The following is a 14455-nucleotide window of genomic DNA, read 5'->3' as shown; positions in this document are numbered from 1 at the left end:
GAAATAAAGGGTTGTTTGGAATTGCTTTCTAAGAGCTAAAGTGTTTTAGGACTATAAAAAACACAGCTAACTACTTTTGATAGAAAAACTATAAAAGCGTATGGGTCATAGAATTGTTATCTTGAGAATCACTTGCTATGTGTTCTTCAAGATGCACTTTCTGGAGCTTTCTAAAAAGCACTTAGATTTTCTATGAAAACTTCTACACACACTAAATGCTCTCTATAGTAAAAATGGGAGGTTATTACTTAATAGAGGTGTACTTACAAAAATTACTTGTTGACTTAGTTATCCTTCATGAAAGCTAAAGGGTATATGGTTACAAAGTATTACATTAATAGTGGAACATGTCAATTCCTAAGATGCAAACATTAGGACAGAAGAAACATTTATGCCAACAAAGTCATGAAAAATGATAGCTAAGGAATCCTGAAACATCCTTAGAATAAGTTGTAGTCGCTAAAGAAGGGACGTGTTCCAACCAATGAAAGCCAACATGATTAACCCCATAATTAGCTAAGGAATCAACAACCTAATTGCTGTCTCGAAAAATATGAGGAAAACGAGAACACATTATAGCTAAGAGAGTCAGAGAATTTGATCAATGAACCCTAAGACACCATGGCACCAATGAACTTGAAGAAGAAAGAAAGGACAATAATTTTGGTGTATGCTCACCATACACTTAATTATTTATCACGCGCTCTTTCACCTAACTCTAGTTAACTTTCACATTAAATGTTACTTTTTAAATTTTGGAAAAAATTAACCAAGGTTTAATGAAATGACACGTAACAGATGATTATGTGTATGATGAGCATACACCACAATTTATGACGATGGGCAAAATGCTCCCTCATAATTAAGGGAGGTCTTTGTTGACAATTACTAATTATTATTTGTGGAGGCAAGTTTATTAAAACAAGACCTAAATTTTTTACTTTATTACAATGTGAAGTTTATTTTTATATTATCCCTTTACACGCCTACGCATGTACCAATTGGGCATTTTTTAATGTTAAATTACGTACTTTTGTTTTTGAGTTAAAATAAAATTGTTTTCCTATTTTTTTTAAATTAAAAATAGAATTAAATCCATAAAATTTAAGGAAAACTTGAAAATTTTGAGTTTTAACGATAAAAACAAAATAAAAGGTAAAGTGAGTAGTACCATGATTGACTTTTTAATATAAAAATGTGGTTTTTCGTTAAAGTGAATAATACTATGAGCTTTTCGTTAAAGTTCCCTAAAATGTAAGGCAGTAATTGAACGAGATTAGGCCACAAAATTTGATCCCTAAAATTTAGTAAACTTGAAAGAAAGAAAAACAATCCTCAGAAAAAGAAAAACCAATCTCAATATAACCAGTCTTTGTAGTATCGATAGTTAATTCAGGGCGCAAAACGTGCTTGTTCACACCACAAATTACAAACCAGATGAGCAAGTGTGCATCCACGGTTGCAGCTATTTGATCATATTGGAACTACGGAATTATAGTGCTCACCAAGCCCAAATGCATGCTTATGGTATGACAACATAATCCGCGAATCGGAGGAACCAGTCGCGCTATCGGATTTGTACTCCTTGCCCATCTCCACATCAGGGAAGGATCCTGAGTATATCTTGATAGGCTTTTTGAGGCAGTGAGTTAAAGCACCAAGCTCTAGCTGTCCTCCCCATGCTGCTGTTGACTCCACTTCTTTACAGTAGTTCTCAAACCTCTCTGCAAGTGAATCATCAGAATCTCCATCTGCCGGATTCTCCGATAAGAAAAAAGGGAGAAAATCAGATGCATGCTTCCTCATATAAGCAGCCACCATTTCTCGAAGCTGTTGGTACGTGTAAGGTGATGAACCTCCTGAAAGGTGAGCCAGCTGATCCTGGATAGCTCGGTAGAGGCAATGTCCATCGGGCTTTATTTCTTTAATGATCAAGCCAAAGGGTTCGAGCTTTTTCTCTAGTTTCTCATCCTCAATCACTCGATCACTTACTAGGTTGCTCTGCTCTTCTTGAATTCTTTGCTCCCTAGCTGCATCTTGCTGAGCCCTCTTTTCTCGCCTCTTTGAGCTCTTGCTGGGCTTTGCATGTTCAGGTTGACTGGTGACAGAAACACCAGCTATGGCCTTCACTAAAGTGTCGAGTTTGCTCTTCTCATTTCCGTTACTAGCGCTATAGCCTAAGGAAGCAAGTTCTGCAGCCTGTTTTTCTTTGAGATTAGCAGAAAGCCGAGTAATCTGTTCCTCCACCTGCTTTTTCTTAGCTTTTTGTTCAGCCTTGCTCCCTTTGGCAGCTGCCTTTTTCATTCCAGTTTCCTTGTCCTGAAGTTTTGATATCTCTTTCCTGTATAAACAAACATGTCGTGAACAGGGGGAACGACATGGATAATTCGTAGGAAAGTTAACAAACTGGCCTCAATGAGCCTACAACAAATTCTCATTCTTACTCTCAACCACTTTTGGGAGAACATGAAAACGCCCTATGCATTTCATGATCGAATCGAATATCATCAACAAAGTTCATCAATTCAAATATCTTGAAGATACGTTTTCATATTACACGACCCACAAAAGCTTGTTCGATTACCTTACAGATTTAGATAACTAACCTTACTTGCATCACCAATGCGAACACCAGCCAAACACAACATCATATGAAATCCAAAAGATAAAAACCGATAACGCAAACTTAATGAGAAAATCACCTGTGCCTAGAAAGCATTTCATCGCGAGTTTCCTGCGTTTCCTCAGAAGCTTTGTCTGACATTGTATCAGATACTTCTTGTGCATCCTCCATTGAAACAACCCTGAAATCAACTTCGACAAATAATAACATCATCCATCACGAAAGTCGTCAAGTTAGAATCTTTACTAATCCTAGCCTGACCCAACATCTAAAATCAAAGCAGAAACCAAGAAATATTTCTATCCTACACCAAATCAAATCACAAAAAATAACCCCAATTATACAAGGAACTACACCAAATCAATCATAAAACGTAGTAATCCCAATTGGGATAATTCAACATTAAGAATTGAAATTTAAGAACTTTGAAAAAAAAAAATAACAACATTCAGAGACTGTTTTTTGGTTCTGAGAATTTGAATCAACAGTTTGGAAGCTTGAATATTATGCTAGGACTATGAACTTCAAATTCCAAATTTAATTTAGCTGATGGGTAGAACGAAATCAACTTACCCAAGAGTCCCCCTTTGCCGTCGACGGCGATCGCAAGTTAAGTCCTCTGAAGCTTGTCACGGCAAAAGCCCTAACCCCTTATGTCTAAATCCTATTTCACTCAACTCTCCGCAAAAGCCCCAATTGAAAGGGGCCAAGGATAATTGTTTCACTTTCTTTAAATATTATTATTGTTTTCTTTTGTTAAAAAAATATTATTATGATAAAATAAAGAGACCGTTTTCCTCATTTCTTTTAACTTAAGGCTCGTTTACTAATCTGTAATCAAAATAGGTGGAATTGGATTGAAGGAGAATTGAATTAAGAAGGAATTGAATTGAGGAGAATTGAAATCCAGATTTTCATTAAAGCTATTTACTACAGTTTTCTGGAATCGGAGTATAAATGGTTATGTTTGAATATAAGTTGTTTACTAATTCTCCTGAATCGAAATGAAAATTTGTATGATTACTAGAATGCCCTTTATTATAAATAAATATTTTATAAGAACTTATAGGAAATCAAGTCAATTGGTATAAAATTAAAAATAAAAAACTAACCAACCAAACCCCAACCCAACTGTTCTTTCTATCTCTGCCTCAATCATCTTTCAACAATTTGAAATTCACGGTGGGTTTGAGGCCTATGGGAAGTGCTGGTTGTGGTGATGTAATTTCTTTGAAGTTTAGTTTACGGGGTATTTCGTGTTGATTTGAATGTGAGGAGTTTGGTTTTTAACATTGTGTTAAAAATAAAATAACTAAAATGGGTTCTTCTTCAGCTTTCGCTTGATCTTGTTTTCTGGTTGTCGTTGTTGTCGAGGAACATGATGGTGGGTATGTGGCCTTGGGAAGACAGGAAGGGGGCGGTAGTGAGGGAGAAGGAGACAGACTAGAGCTGGGCACGGGTGCTGGTTTTATCATTGGAATTTCAGCAATTATGTGAGGGCATTATGGGTATGAAAAATGGATTCCCCATTCCCTCATTCTTTCGGAACTCAAATACCACTTACTATCAAGGGATCCAATTCCTCCAAAGTGAGGAATTGAATTCCAAACTTTATGTGGGTCCCACTATATTTTTGATTCCTTAAAATTTAGTAAACGAAGGAGTGGTCCGTAATCGGAATACGATTTCATGTTTTGATTCCCATTACGTGTACGTAAACGCCTTCTCAAAGTAATCATAAGTATTTGGCCTTACTGCATTAAACACACTTCAAGTTTGAGGTGATTCTCCCTCTCAAAACCAAACCCTAGGATCTGCAATCTTTACCGCCGGCTCCTTGCTCCTGCTTGGAGTCGGCGGCAGCCATTCCTCACCCTCCTCCTAGTCTCTCCCTCTCCCTGTGCCACCCTCTATCCCGCGCCTCCTTCTACCCTCCATTAGCTTCCCCCACCCCTTTTTCTTCTTCCCCACCTTTTTGTGCACAGTTGTTTCCATGATTTCGGGTCTCCTTCCCAGATTCGGGTTATAACTTCTCAAGGTATTCCGTTTGTTTGAGTTCGATTCGGGGTTTGGGCTTAGATTGGGGCTGCTTGGTGGGTCGGAGCCACTTCCCTCGTCATTTCCAGGTGTTGGGGAACCCCCATCTCTGTGGATGCACCCCTATACTCCTATTTGTTGATGCGCCGCTTTCTGCGATGTCTGGGCCGCATGTTTTGGCGGTTCCGGCACCTCCTGTCGTGCTCGTTGGAGTTGCACTGCCTTGGGTGGTTAATCTGACGTTTGTCTGTCTGGGCCGCCTGTTTTGGCTGTCCCACCACCTACGGTTTTCCAGATCTGTAATCTCCATTGCTGTGGCTCAATGTGTAGCTCCGTTGCCTTTCTCGACTTGCTGATGGGACTGCCCATCCGCAATGGCCTTTCTCTTATTTAATTGTCCAATCCTTCCATCGGAATGTGCTGATTTGTGGTTCATTTCTCTGAGTAGTTTTGCTTAGTTTGGTTTTTTTTTTTTTTTTCAAGCTAGTTTAGCTTAGTTTAGTCTTGTTGTTCTCGCCTAGCTAGTGTTGTGGTCACACTACAACGTTGGCTGAATATGGTTTTCACTTTGAGCAATGTGTTATGTGGTCTCGTTTAGCTACGATGACTTTATGTGGCCTAGCTATTCGGCAGTGATCCTTTGCAGTTGCTGATACAAGTTGTTATATCTATCGTTCTGTGACAGCTTTGTGTGAGGGCGTTGAAGTTTAGTACATATGGTTGCTATCTAGGGGTTTATTATTGTTGTCTTGCTCAAGCAAATTCACCTCCAGATCATTTCTTGGTCACTGGAGTATTGTACCAAATGGGCACCTATGTATTGTTTCTGAGATGATTAATGAAATTCCAATTTATCGTTGTTTGTCAAAAAAAAAAAAACTCAAAGTAATTGTTACTCCTTCTTCATAATTGTGTCACGTGTCAAAATACCAACCATAGTTTTTTTTTTAACAAACAATATTATCTAAACTAAGGGGGAGGGGTGGGCTTAGCCTCACAATATGTTAGTAATAAATTGATTCAAATTCACCTTTAGCGAGAATCGAACCTAAAACCTCTCATTTACAAGTGAATAAAAATATCATCAAACTATAGTATTAAGTGGCCAATACCAACCATAGTTAGTATATACTCTTTATACACGTGACACAATTGTGAAGGGGGAGGGATTAACGATTACCTTGGATTAGGAGGGGTGAGCAAAAATGAACAATAAACTAAAGCATAATGGGCTCATTTGATACATATAATTGAATTAAAATGAATAACCTACTAAATTATGAAAAAAAAAAAGAGCCCAACATTCATCTATTATTCAGGATAAAATTTTTGACGAGAATCGAACATAAAACCTCTAATTTACAAGTGAATAAGAATATCACCAAACTATAGTATTAAGTGGCCAATACCAACCATAGTTAGTGTATACTCTTTATACACGCGACACAATTGTGAAGGGGGAGGGATTAACGATTACCTTGGATTAGGAGGGGTGAGCAAAAATGAACAATAAACTAAAGCATAATGGGCTCATTTAATACATGTAATTGAATTAAAATGAATAACCTACTAAATTATGAAAAAAAAAAGAGCCCAACATTCATCTATTATTCAGGATATTGGTTAGGTTGTTTTATTAGAGCATCTTACACATATGGTAAGACCAATGTGACGTTTGGTGGTATTAGAATATAAAATGTATCATGTTTTACAAATAACGTGATCGTAATTACCTACCCAAAATTTTCTAATATTCATAGAATTTGTATTAGAAAATAAAATTTTCAAAAGGAAAGGTGCAAATATAGGGTTTTTTTTTAGCAATATTTTAATGAGATCCGAATTAAGAAATATGTATTCTAATTGGAGTGCAAAGAGCATTGCTGCGTCATCATCCAATCATAAATCTAAATGCCTTTGTCAGTGGTGTCATCATGCATGTTGATTGACGAGGACAGTGCTAAATTTGCAAATGTCATCCATCATGGTCATGAATGTAGCTTTATTTATCTTTATTCTTGTATTGGGTGGGATGAGTATATGTTTATGGAGGATATACGTGTCATATTCTCGGATTTTAATTCATATCAGGATTCTTTGCATGTAGAAGATCATGCAGAACACTCCCGAAGATGCATCTATTCCCTAACGTAATGTTTCAGCCCTCAAATGAAAGCTCTTTCTCTCTTGGAGTTTTTGGGATGAGATTGCAGTGGTAGGGCAGTTGACTTACTAACACATAACGGTAGAGTTAGGATTTTAGCTTGGAAGGAGCCCAAAAGTCTAAATCCGAAACATTCATTTGATTTTACAAAAATTATTTTGTCATGTGATGGGCAACCGACCACCATCGTTGGGATCTTGTATGATGTCGTCCTCATCATTATCCTCTTTCTGAAACTTAAACCTCAAGCTCTTTGACTTTCTTCCTCTCTCCTTCCATAGATCCCTAGACCAGACTCCTCTTCAAAGCTCACAAGCAGCAAATTGCCTGAACTCTATAAAAGCTACAAATCTCAAATCAAACTCAATGAAAAAAATTAAAGTAAAAAACGTCGGATTAGGGTCTGTGCCTATAGAAAAACCTTACAAATTATAAGCATAATACTAAATTTTTATGCGTGAAAACAGTCAGAATGAACCTGGGACCATCCTGGTTCCTTCATAGCTTCGCCTCTACATAATAGAGAAATAATGATCCGTCAAAACAAAATCAAGGTTCCGAGTTTGATTTCCCGCTTCTCACTATTACTTGTATTAAAAAAAAACACACACACACACACAAAATGACATTATCATATATCACCACAATAGGTATAAGTACCAACTGACATGCATACGCATGCATTATTGATTATAGATATGAAGGAATAAATTGAACATTATCATATATCGCCACAATAGGTAAAAGTACCAAACATAAATCATAATTTTTGGAGGTCGGTCATGTAAGTTAGTTTCTCATTCGACAACTGTTAAAAGTCCCTATCCCTAAATATTCATTGAATTTCATGGTAGGACCTTATCGAACAATTCAATTGGATAAACCCTTATCTTTCTCCACATCAGCCACGTACATGAACACTACCATATTCATAAAAGAAACAAACACACAACATGCAATGCAATCCGGACAGAAAGCAGTTTGATGCACGCATGTAGTACTCGAGGAATAATGTTACAATTATCGTTTATTTGTATCATTATTTGAACTATTTTCTAATAGAGGTAGTATCCGTCAAAGCATATGGGTCTCATCTATATTAGATAAATACCACAAATGATGGTACAACTATGTGGTAAAAGTAACATTTTTTAGTACTCGAGTGATATTGGGAAAGGGGAGTCAACACATTTTAACAAATTTAGATCAATCACTTAAATTATAAGTCTCTTATTATATCTTTATGAATTGTATTGTTTTAGGGAGCCAACATGGTTGGTTTAGTTAGTAAGGGCGTGCTTGTGGTTAACACCCAATCCAAGTTCTTGTTTATGCACGATCTATGAACTAATTCCAACGTAAATCCATATTGGTGGCACCTAACAATTAGGTGTCACGTGTAAATACTTATGGCTTGAGATTGTAAGTATGCCCTCATGCTGCTAGTGATAGTAACCTATTTCCCCATAAACTTTTCTTTATTAAAAAAGAGAATTGCTAGTGATAGTAACCTATCTCCCCATAAACTTTTCTTTATTAAAAAGGAGAATTGTTTTAGGAATTCTTTAGAGGTGGACCCTATTCTACACGAATAAAATCAAGAATTGGGTTCATAAGTCAATAAGGAATTAAAATAGCGGATCTCATTTTCGTTTACTACGAGATATATAATATATATATATATATATATATATATATATATATATATATATATATAGGGTTATCTTTATGCATGACATTGTCACATTCGTTGAAGAATTTAGCAGCATATACAAATTACAATGTCAAGGTGTCCGGAAAAATATACTAAATATGAAAAGATGAATGATAGCAGCTTTTGCATTTAGATCTTTTTTACTGCTTCACATTTCACCATGTCATTTTTTTACAAAACAAGACCTTTAACGCCTTTGAAATTATCTTTTCCATATTTCATCATTAATTCCTAAGCCAAAAACATTAAAGGGGTGTGCTATTGTTGATCCTAAAAACTACCAAGCCTACATGGCGTGCAGGCCAAGTAATTAATAAGCTAACAACGTCATTCGGTTGTGTGCGGGGCGTGCCAACTCGTCGGCCGAGCTCGGCCGGGGAGTAGAATGTGTTGATGTTGTGTTGAGTGCGCTGCTGACTTCTTGATCTTGCGACTGCAGCCGAGGAAGGAACATGTCTTGGCCTTCGGGTTCTAGAGCCTGAAGACAAGGCTGCTAGTTCTGCGAAGTTCAATATCAAATTTGGCTTTCAATGTGCCGAATGTAGGAACCTGTAACACCTCACTTCGCTGAGAAGGCTGATGAGGTGACCCCTACCAACAAGGACTCGAAAATCCTTGTCGACCAAGACTTGGATAGATAATTAGTCGGTTGAGAAACAGTGTTGTTTATCCAAACTGAAGGTGCTCCTTGATCGGCTGATTCTACGACTCTAGTGTTGTTTATCCAACTGAAGATGTCGCCGATTGTCTGTTTATCCAAACTGAAGATGTGTCGGCAGGAAAAAGAAAATAAAAATCTCAAGGTTGTTGAGAGATTTCACGTAGAGCAAGAGTTTGCGCATGACAGTTTGTGTGTGGAATTGGAGGAACTTTTCTTGTTGCCACTGCCTCTGTATTTATAGCAAGTCTCTTGATCGCCAATCCAATAGAGACCTTATCCGAATATACTCCCAAATACAATAATTGATATCATCTTCAATATATTCCGGCAAAAATCTCCCTAGTCTCCTTATGCATGTGGACTTTTACAAGAGAAACAATAGGTGTCCCTTTGAAATCTCAAAGTGCCCTTTCACACGGCATGCATACTGTGCTCCCATCATCAATTCTTATCACTCCAAACTCATCTGACAACACCCATCACCATGCAAAAAAGGCCTAGCCTACCTAGGCTTCTTATCTCATCATTACCCAAGACCATCAAATCCTAGGCTTATCACATCATCATAATTCCATCACCTTTAAACCCATCCATGCATGCATCCTAATCAAATGAATTTCAAATTCATTTTTAGTTTCCAAGTGTCGTCAGACATCCCAAATCAATTCAAATTGTACTGCTTGCTTGGGATATAATTCGCATCCTATTTATCTGGTTTAAGAAGATGCAGATAATCCATATTAAAAGATAATTATTATGATAAAAACCATAATATTATCCTTTAACAATTACAAAATTATCTTCATTTTTCTATCTGACAATTGGAAGCTATGCTCACTCAACGGCCTTGATTGCACGAGTCGATAGTGTAAATTTGAGTCCAAACATTGCCCCCCAGTTTCCTTGAGCTTCGGCTTGTAAGCCGAATGATTAAGGAAATTAATCATTTGTGCCTGGCTCTCAACCGTTCGACATGTTATTCGGCTATCCGCTCCATTCATTCAAAAGAAAAAGAAAATGGAGCCGAGAAACACGAAGCCACCAATATCGCCTTCGTTTAATTAGCACAGTCGAAGAACTCTCCGTATCTTCGAAAAATGAAAATTAGTTCACAGTAATCAGAACCCCATCGAATGTGTCCTTGTAACGTAAACACATGTTCACACTTGGACTAAAAATTTCAAACAAACGTCACAAATGGCCTTGTTAAAACCAAGGCTTGAAATGACGTTGTCTAACTTGAAATTTCAAACAAATGCCAACAAATGGCTTTGTTAAAACCAAGGCTTGAAATGATGTTGCTGGCCATGCATATCTTTATCACATTCTTTTCTGACTTGATGACCAAAGTTAGTCGAAGAAATATATGGTCGAGGGTAAAATCCTCCTGCTGGCTTGGGTGATGCAGATTGCCAAATTGATAAAGCTCATTTACTGATATTTGTATGCGAATATTTTAATCAAAGAAATTCTCGATCAAACTTTTAACTCCACCAAATGTACCTCAGCGAATATATGCTTGGTGGGCATATATATATATATATATATTAATGATGATTCACGCCACATCATCGCACAATGTCCCCCAATTTCAAAAATTATGTCCATAGATTTGGTTACATAACTTGGACAGTACATCTCAACGAGTTGGCCGAGCTCGGCCTCAAAAACCTTTTGTCTTCCCAGTGGTATTCTGACATAACTTGGAAGCAAATCATGAGGGGTTAAAGCCATTTTATTTCTCTTCTACACCGAGTATCAGTTTTCACCAAGCTGCTCCTTTATATATACTCATTCTCGGCAAGATTAAGTCTGATCTGTCGATTATATCACCTGTGCCCCCTTTATTTTCTTAAGCATCGGCTGAGCAGCCGAATGGTTAAGAAAATAAATTCTTATTCATTCTTTATTTTTTTTAACAAAAGAAGATAAAAGAGACCAAATCATAATTAGGAGGAGGCCAATGATGTTTTATTCCAAGCCGAGATCTTTTAAAACCAACATAGCGAATCAGATTTTGCATTGAGCCGAATAAAAAATGATCTCCAAATATTTCAACTTGGCAAAATATTCGACATCTTCGGCTGCTGAATGTATTGAAAAATTAAACTTCCTGTGCATAATTATTTCACCAATTTCAACTTTTAACTCAAGCAACTTAGCCGAACAGGATTTCTCCATATTGGCCATATCTCCAATAATCATATCAATTGGCGTGGTTTTTTCAGCTAGGCCTATGTCTCGGCCTTGTTCATCATTGGAGCATTCCTTTGACGAATCATTTCCTATGTCTCGACCGAAAAAATAGGTGGCATAAGTTCTTCTTCAGCCGTCTTGACAATCTTCTTAGGCAGAATGTTGGTTGTGGCTGGAGCGAAAAATTGCCCCCCGGCCTCTAGCCTTTCAAGAATTCTACACCACTTCTCACGGAGTTTTTCTTGCTCTTTTAATAGGCAACAAATCTCGTCCAATGAAGCCTGAACGAGATATATCATGTGAACTTCGTAGTTTTAGCACTAGGTCCCACTGGACGTGCCAAAATGTTGACCTTAAAAACTACCGAGTATACGTGGCACGCATGCCAAGTAATTAATAAGCTAACTACGTCATTCGGTTGTGTGCGGGGCATGCCAACTTGTCGGCCGAGCTTGACCAGGGACTAGAATATGTTGATGTTGTGTTAAGCGCATTGTTGACTTCTTGATCTTGCGACTGCGGCCGAGGAAGGAACACGTCTCGGCCTTCGAGTTCTAGAGCCTAAAGACAAGGCTGCTAGTTCTGCGAAGTTCAATATCAAATTCAGCTTTCAATGTGCTGAATGTAGTAACTTGTAACACCTCACTTCGCCGAGAATGTTGATGAGATGACCTCTACCAACAAGGGCTCGAAAATCCTTGTTGACTGAAACTTGGATAGATAATCAGTCGGCCGAGAAGCAGTGCTGTTTATCCAAACTGAAGGTGCTCATTGATCGACTGATTCTACGACTCCAGTACTGTTTATCCAAACTGAAGATGTCGCTGGTTGCCTTCACAATGTTGTTTATCCAAACTGAAGATGTGTTGGCAGGAAAAAGAAAATAAAAATCTCAAGGTTGTTGAGAGGTTTCGCATGGGGCAAGAGTTTGCGGCAGAGCAGTTTGTGTGTTGAATTTGAGGGGCTTTTCCTGTTGCCACTGCCTTTGTATTTATAGCAAGTCTCTTGATCGCCAATCCAATAGAGATCTTTTCCGAATATACTCCTAAAAACAATAACTGATATTATCTTTAATATATTTCGGCAAAAATCTCCCTAGTCTCCTTATACCTGTGGACTTTTACAAGAGGAACAACAGGTGTCCCTTTGAAATCTTGATGTGCCCTTTCACACAGCATGCATACTATGCTCCCATCATTAATTCTTATCACTCCAAACTCATCTAACAACACCCATCACCATGCAAAAAAGGCCTAGCCTACCTAGGTTGTAACATCCCACATCGCCCAGGGGAGTGATCCTTAAATGTATATTCTCATCCCTACCTAGCACGAGGCCTTTTAGGAGCTCACTGGCTTCGGGTTCCGTCGGAACTCCGAAGTTAAGCGAGAAGAAGGCCAGAGCACTCCCAGGATGGGTGACCCACTGGGAAGTTGCTCGTGAGTTCCCAAAAACAAAACCGTGAGGGAATGGTAAGCCCAAATGGGACAATATCGTGCTACGGTGGTGAAGATGGCCCGGAAAGTGATCCGCCCCGGGTCAGGATGTGACATAGGTTTCTTATCTCATCATTACCCAAGACCATCAAATCCTAGGCTTATCACATCATCATAATTCCATCACCTTTAAACTCATCCATGCATGCATCCTAATCAAATGAATTTCAAATTCATTTTTAGTTTCCAAGTGCCGTCAGACATCCCAAATCAATTCAAATTGTACTGCTTGCTTGGGATATAATTCGCATCCTATTTATCTGGTTTAAGAAGATGCAAATAATCCATATTAAAAGATAATTATTATAATAAAAATCATAATATTATCCTATAACAATAACAAAATTATCTTCATTTTTTCATCCGACGGTTGGAAGCTATACTTATTCAATGGCCTTGATTGCACGGGCCGATGGTGTAAATTTAGGTCCAAACAGCTATCCATACATCTCTTTTTACTTCTCACACATCCCTTGTTAATTTTTTTCCTTTAATCTTCTTTAATTCAGTCGATCCAACAGTCATAAATTAAGAGAGTGTGTATGAAGTAAAATGAGGAGTATGGATATCACATCCCAACATAAAAAGGTTAGTGCAAAAATTGTTAGCACTCACTATATAAATTATCTCGCTATATAAGGCCCCAAATTCCTAGCTAAACACTGACTTTAGAAAATAGTCGCAAAATTTAAAGAAAGAACTGGGCTCCCTGTGAACATATTGTGTTTAATTATTCTTTTTTTTCCAAAATAATGTGTTTAATTGATAAAGTTCATTCTTGTTGTCTCCCTCTTCCCTGAAGAGTTAATTTACAATATTTATATATACTATTATTTTTCAAGTATATCCTGATGCAGTAGTAAGAGGTCGCACTTGGTGCGATGGCAAGTGCCTTTGCCCATGAGCAGTAGGTCTCGGGTTCGAGATTTGGGAGCAGCCTCTTCATAAATGGGGGTAAGGCTAGCCGACATTCACCTTTCTCAGACCCTGCGTAAAGCGGAAGCCTTGTGCACTGGGTACGACCTTTTTTATCCTGATGCAGTAGTGATGCTATATATCAACGAGGACCGAAAGTGTTGGTGGGTTAATATGTACACACACTTGCCTATGATTCTTATCTTAAGTTTTTCAGACCTAGTCATCGTACGGACATTCCAGGAGGTCTGAATTATGATTACTGTGTAATTATATATGCTGCAATCTGCATGCACTTTTTTTATGTTTATATTTTAATAAGAACTTTAACGAAAAGCACTTGGGGCTGTTCACTTTAACAAAAAACCACATTTTTACACTAAAAAGTCAATCTGGTACTATTTATTTTACCCTTTATTTTGTCCTTATCATTAAAACTCAAAGTTTTCAAACCCTTTTCATTAATTTTCCTTATTTTAATAGCATGTTGCAGGGGTCAGTTGAAGAATATAAGAATCCCGTGTTTGAGAGTTGACAAATTAAATATGCCTTATATTGTGGATAGTTTTGGGATAAAATTTCCATATTTGCTTAAAGCTACTTTCTCTTTCTTATCCATATCTTTTATAAATAGCCAGGCAGATGAAAC

The 14455-nt window shown here is 37.6% G+C and overlaps 1 protein-coding gene across 2 annotated transcripts; it reads right to left on the bottom strand.

Moving 5' to 3' along the window:
* Positions 1-1335: 1335 nt before the first annotated feature.
* LOC126589330 (OVARIAN TUMOR DOMAIN-containing deubiquitinating enzyme 5-like) lies at positions 1336-3348 on the bottom strand. Of its 2 annotated transcripts, none has more exons than XM_050254595.1 (3): positions 3197-3348; positions 2703-2804; positions 1336-2341 (listed from the first exon to the last, which is right to left on the bottom strand). In XM_050254595.1, the coding sequence occupies exons 2-3, from the start codon at positions 2792-2794 to the stop codon at positions 1474-1476; spliced, it is 960 nt and encodes a 319-aa protein (XP_050110552.1). In that variant the 5' UTR covers positions 2795-2804; positions 3197-3348; the 3' UTR covers positions 1336-1473. The 2 variants fall into 2 exon arrangements, with proteins under 2 accessions (XP_050110552.1, XP_050110553.1); XM_050254596.1 differs by having other exon boundaries at positions 2703-2814; positions 3197-3338.
* Between the last annotated feature and the right edge of the window lie 11107 nt (positions 3349-14455).

This window comes from Malus sylvestris, chromosome 11 (assembly GCF_916048215.2).
Source record: "Malus sylvestris chromosome 11, drMalSylv7.2, whole genome shotgun sequence".
NCBI classification, from domain to species: Eukaryota; Viridiplantae; Streptophyta; class Magnoliopsida; order Rosales; family Rosaceae; genus Malus; species Malus sylvestris.
The sequence above is the reverse complement of the archived record's forward strand: the minus strand, read 5'-3'. Positions and strand labels throughout refer to the sequence as shown.

Excerpts from the sequence above, each read along its gene's own strand:
- LOC126589330 (XM_050254595.1), bottom strand. The coding sequence starts at position 2,794 with ATGGAGGATGCACAAGAAGTATCTGATACAATGTCAGACAAAGCTTCT. Across the intron at positions 2,342-2,702 it reads GAAATGCTTTCTAGGCACAG|GAAAGAGATATCAAAACTTC; the intron begins GTGATTTTCTCA and ends TTGTTTATACAG.